This window comes from Lipotes vexillifer, unplaced genomic scaffold (genome assembly GCF_000442215.2).
Source record: "Lipotes vexillifer unplaced genomic scaffold, Lipotes_vexillifer_v1.1 scaffold571, whole genome shotgun sequence".
Taxonomy (NCBI): Eukaryota; Metazoa; Chordata; class Mammalia; order Artiodactyla; family Lipotidae; genus Lipotes; species Lipotes vexillifer.
In genome coordinates this window covers 927,246-935,973 of record NW_006790468.1, presented here as the reverse complement: position 1 = coordinate 935,973, position 8,728 = coordinate 927,246, and the positions used below count along the sequence as shown (strand labels likewise).

General features: G+C 38.9%; 1 protein-coding gene across 1 annotated transcript in view; it reads left to right on the top strand.

Moving 5' to 3' along the window:
- Positions 1–7: 7 nt before the first annotated feature.
- LAPTM4A (lysosomal protein transmembrane 4 alpha) overlaps positions 8–8,728 on the top strand; it is a 20,948-nt gene continuing 12,227 nt past the window's right edge. The window contains exon 1 of the mRNA XM_007463746.1: positions 8–350. Within this exon, the coding sequence (XP_007463808.1) occupies positions 240–350 (111 nt within the window). The 5' untranslated portion in view covers positions 8–239. The remainder of the gene's footprint in view (positions 351–8,728) is intronic.

Sequence of the window (8,728 nt, the reverse complement as noted above, 5' to 3'; positions counted from 1 at the left end):
CGCTCTTCCATTGGCCTGTGTGCGGGGAAGGTGGAGGAAAAGGGTAAACCGAGCTCGCGCGAGAGCAGCGCTGGGTCTTCAGTGCGCAGGTGCGAAGAGTCTGGCTGGGGCCCGGGCCGGGGGCGGGCTAGAAAACGCGTCGTTTGATTTTGGACAGTGACGGAGTTATCTGGGTGCAACCGCTGGGCAGAAGGCATTTGTCAGGGCCCCGGCCAAGAACGAGGCCCGCCAGATTCCCAATGGTGTCCATGACTTTCAAGCGGAGCCGCAGCGACCGGTTCTACAGCACCCGGTGCTGCGGCTGTTGCCATGTCCGCACCGGGACGATCATCCTGGGGACCTGGTACATGGTAAGGGCTGGCGAGGCGGTAGGGTATGGCGCTGGGGGAAATGCGCCAGGAGCGGGAAGCGGGGGTGGTACGAAAGGGAGGATCCACTGGGAGGGTATGGGGCGGGAAGGCGTGGGGGACCTTCTTTTTAGGGGCCTCAAACTTTGAGGGGGCGGAGTGGTGGTGGGTGGGAGTAGGGAGATGTTTTTTGGGCGAGAGTAAGAGGAGGAAAGCTGGACTGGGAAAAGCAGGGGGGCGTGGGGGGAGGGATGAGGGTGCTAGGTTTTGGTTTGGGGAGTTCTGGAAATGACCAGGTTTCGGGATCTTTTTGTGTGCTTCCGTGACCTGAAAGAACTCTCCCTTCCCCCAGTGCTTCCTGGAATTTTTTTTTTTTTCCCAGCGAAACAATTAGGAATGCACCTTGAGAGATGCAACCTAGTTTTAACATTACTTCTTGCTTGAAGGGAAGGCGACATATCCATTTTTAACGCAGTTGTCTGTGGTTCCTGGACCTTATTTGTTACAGTGTGTTTGTGATGTAGGCAGAAAGGCCTCTGTTGTGAGTCTGGAAGTACGCTTGGAGGTTATACCATTTGCCAGCGTTTACATACACTCGATTTGCCTTTTCCTAATGCAGTAGATCCCCTCACTCCCCCATCCCGTGCTCATGAGACGCTTTTCATAAAAGACCTATTCCAGTTTTGAGACCTTTGTTGAGGGTTTACTCCGTTTTGGTCACATATGCTAGCATTCCCTGGGGGCCAAGATCTCTGTAATTCTATGTCAGAACCAAGTTGACAGTGTTATTGATTGGTGGTTCACTAGTAATATCTTTGTGATTTCTTACCACCATCTCCAGTATCCATATACATTGAATCTAATTTGTGACTTGTAAATATGTGCTTCTGTTTAGGTAGTTTTAGGTTATGATGACTTTACAGAAGATTTGACAAAGTTCTCATATTGCCCACTTGGTCATGTTCGCTAATGACTTTGTGATTTTTTATAATTTTTGTTTTTGGTTTGGGAGGTTGTGGCATTAGTGATACTGCAGTTTCTGATAACGTCTGTGAACTGTGAAAAAGGAAAAGCTTTATCACAGACATATCTTTTTGCCTTTCTCTGTTCTCATTTCTTCCCAACCCAGAGGTTTGATCGAAATCATCACCATTTGGCAAACCCCAGATGAGAATCATCTTCAGTTAGGCAGATACAGTTTCATGCCCCACCCCCAGAAGACTACTGGAACTCTACTTTATTCCTAATTGCCATGTTGTTATTTACAGTCTTGCTTCATGAGTGTACATTAAAAACAACAAAACTTGAATGTGTAGGCTTATTGGGCTGTTTCTAAGCCTATTTTAATATTTCCATTATTTTTATATTCAGAAACATCATCTTATTGCTATAATTATATCACGTTTCCCCATGAAGACCGCCCCCCCCCTTTGTATTTTAACTGATTTGTAAAACTGGACATTGATCAGATCAGGGCAACAGCAGCATTGTATTTCTAACTTTTTATTTCTTCATTTTGCTAAGGGTCTGGGTCTTCAGTTTCTTTTGTTTGTCCTTAGCTCTGCCTTCCCTAAATGAATAATTCAAATCTTTACGGTCCTCAGGCCTCTTAGTCAACCCTGCTTTCCTCATCCCTAGAAGATGACCTTCCCTCCTACTTAATTGAGGAAGAGCTCAGCAGCCTGGAACTCAACCTGCAAACTTACTCTTCCTGTTTCTTCTCATATCCTTTCCTCCATTCACAGAACAAAGGATTTCTAACTCCTCAAGAAGAAAATAAGCACCATCTCAGTTTCAACCATCCGAATGTAATTGGCTGTATTTCTTTCCAAGGCAGATGTTTTTTTGATGCTATGGGCTCAGCTCATGAAAATTAAGGGAATAGCAAGGAAAATTAGGAGTCATAAACATGAACTCAAAATGCAGAGAGAAGAACTTTAGTAAGGGCATTTATTCTCCCAAAATAGGGAACAGGGAGTTGTAAATCTGTTTCCCACTGGAAGGACTTGATGTGAAAACATTTTGCATAGCATTCTTTTTGCGTGCTTTAGTTTTATAAAAAGATGCCATAGCTGTTCTTTCTTTGCGTGGATTTCTCTGGTTAGTAGAATATTATAAGCTGCTTACATCAGTTAATCTGTTTTAAGACATATATTGATTATGTTCAGTGTAAATGGCTGTGGTGCACATACAAAAAGAATAAATCACAGAGACGTGTTATTCGTCTTTTGTGTTCCTACTAGCTGCCACACAGAGGCTCTCAAGTGTTTCTTGTCTTGGCCATGGCATCTGCCATTAAGATACTGATGGTATTGCAAAGAACTTTGGAGCAAAGATACAAAAGTGAAACTTAACGGTACAGTGTCAAGGGAGAAGGAGAAGGTGATCAGTAATATCAGATTCAAATTACGTTAAGAACTGGAAAAGGCCATTGGTTTTGTGGATTACAGTATTGTAATTGTATTGGTGACTTTAAAAAGTGTGGCTTCAGGATCCTGGCAGTATAAAGACACAATATCTGTCTAGTTGGGGAGACATGTAACATTCAGAAAACAAGATCACCAAGACACAAAACGAAGAGGAGTTGTCTGAACAGTGCATTTTTTCCCCAGAAGCTTCTTTACTAAGAGAAATAATATGGGACTGGGTGGGTGAACTGGAATGTCACTTCCCTCTCCAAGTACCTTGTCAGGATACTCTTCCTCCTCTGTTCCAGGTGGGAGAGTATGATTCTCTTTAGATTGCCCTGTGCTGTTTGGAACCTAGGGGTTCAGTCCTCCCTCCTGCCGGGTGCAGACACTGTAACAACGACTTTGTATCTGATACAGTGCCATTGCCTTCTAGAACTGCCTCTACTGGTCTCATGTTAGGTGATTGCACACTGTATAGTAAAGGATTAATTGTATGGTATTAAATAGTGCAGTAGGACACAGAGAAGCCAGAGCCAGTTGAAAGAAGCATGCCTGGCTTAATACCTGGTTTAAGTAATATGAAATTTCAGAATGAGCTCCAGTTTAAACTCTGACGTTCATAAATTGTTTTTTCTATCATTTATTGAAAATTTTGAAGCCATGTGATTTTAAACAACAGTTTCTTATGTGGTATAAGTTCAGATGCTTATTGAACAATTGAAAATGAGCTTAAAAGTCTGCTGCAGGGGTGTCCTCTTTCATGGTTAATGGTGTACTACAAGAAGACATTTTGAGCATTTGTTATAATTTTAGGTCTTGGAAAGATTTAATATACGGCTAATTTTTCATGAGTGTCTTCACCATAAACAGTCTAAAAGGTAGGTAGCTGAGGTAGAAGTGAAGACAGGCTCCCTCAAGCTGTGTTCCTTTCCAATCCTCACCCCCGACTTCTTTAAATAAGAATAGCTTATGTATATTTCAAAGTTAGTATCTTTCCTCAAATACCTTTTTTTTCCCCCTCAGTGCCTTTGAATATGCTCTCCAAAATGCTCTCCCCCAAGTCACGTTTTAAAAACTTTATTGAGAAAAATCTCAAATACACAAAAATAATGAAATAGTATAAAAACCTTTCATTTACTTATCATACAGCTTCAACCATTAACAACCATTTTGCCAATTCCAGTTATTATTTATTATTTTTTTTATTGGGGTATAGTTGTTTTACAATGTTGTGTTAGTTTCTACTGTACAGTGAAGTGGAGTTCCCTGTGCTATACAGCAGATTCTTATTAGTTATCTCTTTTATACACATTAGTGTATATATGTCAATCCCAATCTCCCGATTCATCCCACCCCCAACCCCCCACTTTCCCCCCTTGATGTCTATATATTTGTTTTCTACACCTGTGTCTCCATTTCTGCCTTGTAGACCGGTTCATCTGTGCCATTTTTCTAGATTCTACATATATGTGTTAATATATGATATTTGTTTTTCTCTTTTTGACTTACTTCACTCTGTATGACAGTCTCTAGGTCCATCCCTGTCTTCACAAATGACCCAATTTCAGTCCTTTTTATGGCTGAGTAATATTCCATTGTATATATGTACCACATCTTCTTTATCCATTTGTCTGTCAGTGGGCGTTTAGGTTGCTTCCATGACCTGGCTATTGTAAATAGTGCTGCAATGAACAATGAGGTGCATGTGTCATTTTGAATTATAGTTTTCTCAGGGTATATGCACTATTAGTGGGATTGCTGGGTCATATGGTAATTCTATTTTTAGTTTTTTGAGGAACCTCCATACTGTTCTCCATAGTGGCTGTATCAATTTACATTCCCACCAACGGTGCAAGAGGGTTCCCTTTTCTCCACACCCTCTCCAGCATTTATTTGTAGATTTTCTGATGATGCCCATTCTAACCAATGTGAGGTGATACCTCATTGTAGTTTTGATTGCATTTCTCTCATAACTGGTGATGTTGAGCATCTTTTCATGTGTCTCTCGGCCATCTGTATGTCTTCTTTGGAGAAATGTCTATTTAGGTCTTCTGCTCATTTTTGGATTGGGTTTTTTTTTTATATTGAGCTGCATGAGCTGTTTATATATTTTGGAGATTAATCCTTTGTTGATTCATTTGCAAATATTTTCTCCCATTCTGAGGGTTGTCTTTTCATCTTGTTTTTAGTTTCCTTTGCTCTGCAAAAACTTCTAAGTTTCATTAGGTCCCATTTGTTTGTTTTTATTTCCATTACTCTAGGAGGTGGGTCAGAAAAGATCTTGCTGTGATTTATGTCAAAGAGTGTTCTTCCTACGTTTTCCTATACAGTTAGTTTTTTAATAGTTCAGTTATTTTCTTGATGAAGCTTCTTTGACTCCCAGCCAGAGGGATCTGGTTTCCTCACTGTGTACCTGGAAAAGTTACTGCATACCTCTTGTATGTACTTACTAAATAGTACTAATTACACATTAGTATGATTATCTTTTTAAAAATTTTTACCCCCTACAGCAAGATGTCCTCCTTGAGGGAGGAAGATGATATGCCTTTCTCTATAAACTGTGTGTTTAATAGTAACTTATTAGAGCATTTGAAGTACTTATCAGACATTTATTAAATGAATTATCTCCTCCAAAAATAGTAGGAATAACTCATTTGTAACTGCACGTAATGGTAAACAACAACTGTATACATACATTTAACTATATATACATTTAACAACGTTTTTAAAGATAGTCCATTTTGGTCTCTATCTGATGACGGCTCTCTGACTTGCTTGAGACCCCATCAGGTTGCCCTAAAACACTGTTCTAATTATAGTCTTCGCAGATATTAGGTTGTGGCAAAATACGCTGTGGGAAAACTAAAGAATAATGATTTAAAAATAAAACAGAAACAAAGCGGGTCCTCAAGGGTCTTCTGGGATGGGTGTGGCGATGAAATGAGAAGCAAAGAGGAATTACTCTCCCCAGGCTGAGTGCTTCCAAGGATCTGATACTATTCCTTTGAAACAAGTGAAATCTAACACATCTGGTCTTCAGTTGCTGGATGTTTACTTATATAAAGTGTGCACTAGGCTTATAACACAGACCACATTGTTTATCTCACTAAATACAGTACTGCTCCTACATTGGTGTGTCCATTGCCCATGCTGTTGATATATTTGCTGCATTCTATACCTCTCCATATTACTAGGTTTAGAAGTTGATCATTATTTTAATTACATTTTTACTAATTTTCTTTCATGAATGCAGTAAAAGGGAAAAATGAATCAGGAATAAATATTCTGGAATTGTTTGTATATAGTTGCTCTCTTCATAGAAATTTTATATTATAAAACTATAAAGTTTTATGTGTGTTTTGAAAAACACTACATGGAACTTAGTAGAAATATCAACTGTAATCAAAAGTAAATAGGATAGGGCCTGCATATGAGCACAGAATAGGTGCTCAGTGATGTATCTTTTAAGATCACAAGGATGGGTTTTCCAGATTAGTACTGTAAAATGTTAAGTTGGGGTGCTAATGAAATATAGTTAATTCAATGAAGATTTGAAAAATTGTTTGAGCATTTAATGAAGTAGTGCTGAATTTATTTTACCATTTCTTGGTCCTTTTGGTTAGACCTATATTTATTTTGTTTAATATTCGGGGGTATGACTCACAGTGAAAAGAAATTTGAAGTGTCACTAATGCTAGAAGATAATAATGGGTGAGTCTGTGACTTACCCATGGAAGAGAAGAAAAGAGATTTTTATAAATCCTACATGTGATACAAATATTTAAGAAGGGAAAATTAAACTCCTAAATATTTTTGTTGTGTCATTTCCTTCACTTAGTAATTGAGTTTGCATGTTTTTCTTGACATGAAAGTGTTTTCCTGTACAGTGCAGAGCTTTTAAACTATGACCGTATTGTGCTTAGCAAAGAAGAGTTTGGTGAATTGATTTCGAACTCATTTCCATACACAGAATATACAGTGTTTTAGTAGATATATCTGATTGTTCAGTAATTAATTCACGTGATTGTATTAACTCATACTCATACACCACATATACTGTCCAAAACCCATTGCAATGAAAATGGGCAAAAAAAAAAATCAGCCTTCAACTGGAGAGTCACCTTGCAAACATGATTGTCCCTTGTAAGACCTTTCAAGCATTGAAGAATAAAATACCTTGCTTTTGAGCAGTGCAAGGAAAAAGGCACGTTACTGAACACATTTATTTGGAGGGTAAAGTATAAACATTTTATAGCCTTAAATAATGGTTTATTTTGGAAAGATCTCAAAACAAGGCTTCTTAGGAATGGTTATAAGTAATAATCCTATAGTGGTAAGAAGGATGCCTTTAAAAGAACCAGATTTGTATCCTAGCTCTTCAGCTCAGTGAACTTAACACAAGTTATTTCACTTTGTTGAACCTTAGTTTACCCATCTGAAAATGGGCGTAAGTAATATTTACTTCACAAGATTATTGTGAGGAATAAGTGAAGTAATATATATGAATTTACTTATTTATAGTATATAGTCAGAAATATCTATTGATTCTGAATTAGGTATTGTGACATTGTTTATCTTATTTAAAGATAAAACTTGGGCTGCATGTCTTATAGAATGTGAAATACCTTCAGCTGATAAGCTGTGTTATTCAGGGTGGACAGGAGAGAGCTACATAATAGAGATTGTTTAAAACACTGTTGGTAAAGCTCCCATATCCCTTGAAAGTATCAAATGTTCACAAAGGGAAGGAAGACAGATTCTGTGAACTCTAGATAGGGAAGCCTACTCCAGTCCTCAAATCATTAGTGTTGTTTTGTTCCCTTAAAGGAAGTGGTGCCTCCTGGGATAACTACAATTCACTAACAACTAGAGGCCTAGAGAATTTCCTTTTTGAATTGGAGTTACACCCTGGTAGACTAAGAAAATTCGCCAGATACCAGTGATGGGATTTCAGCAAGATGTTTGACAAAGTCTCAAGATGTTTCTCTGGACTAGATAGACTTTTATTCAGAGGTTGCTGGCTGATGGGAAGAGAACAGCCTCTGTCTGGCGGCTTTGTCATCAGCCCTGTTCTTTTGCTTATGACTTAGTTGGAGATTCTCATTATATGATGATCATATTTTCAAATGCAGGCAGCTGAGAGTAAGTCTATCCGCAGGGTGTCAGAATCTAGATGGAGAAAATCTTGATAGGCAAGAATGTTAATAAGATGAAATTTGATTGCAACTATATATAAGCGCTTATGCTTGGGCCTCTGAATCCAACTCTACAGGTAGATATAGGTGGTAGCTTAGCAGGATCAAATGTGAAAAAGAACTGGGAGTTTTAGGGAGTCACTCATGTGACATTCAAAACATTTATGCAGCCGGTGCCGTTTCAGGCAGCGTTAATTGAAATTTGTTAGCCTAGGATATGGGAACTGAGATCCCAATGTGTTGTGATCAGGCTGATCTCTCATTTTAATAGTATGTTGAACAGACTGGAATGTGTGTATGGAGGGGAGCAAAGAGGAACTAGTGAGCTAGCTGGAAAATATGCTGGTTAGGAAACTGGTTTAAGTACCTGAGTGTTTATTCTAGAAAAGACAATATTTGGAGGCATATGTTGGCTGCCCTTACGTGTCAGAGGAGCACTTATTCAGAAGGGGTAGCAAATTATCTCAAACTGTAGAATTAAGACCAATAGGTGAAAGTTAAATGGCACAGTCAAAATCTTTTTCAGCATTTGAGTGTAGCTCAAGAGTTTATAGTTACCTATCGCTGGACAGGAGATAACTGTGGAGGGGCTTTAGGCTTATCTGATGGATCATTACATACTTAGCCCATTGAAATTATATTTATCTGATAGATTAGCTTCTTCAAATCTGGAAATTCTGAGACTGGGATATGAATAAGTATGTGATTCAAATGAACAATTTGTGGGCTTCCCTGGTGGCGCAGTGGTTGAGAGTCCGCCTGCCGATTCAGGGGA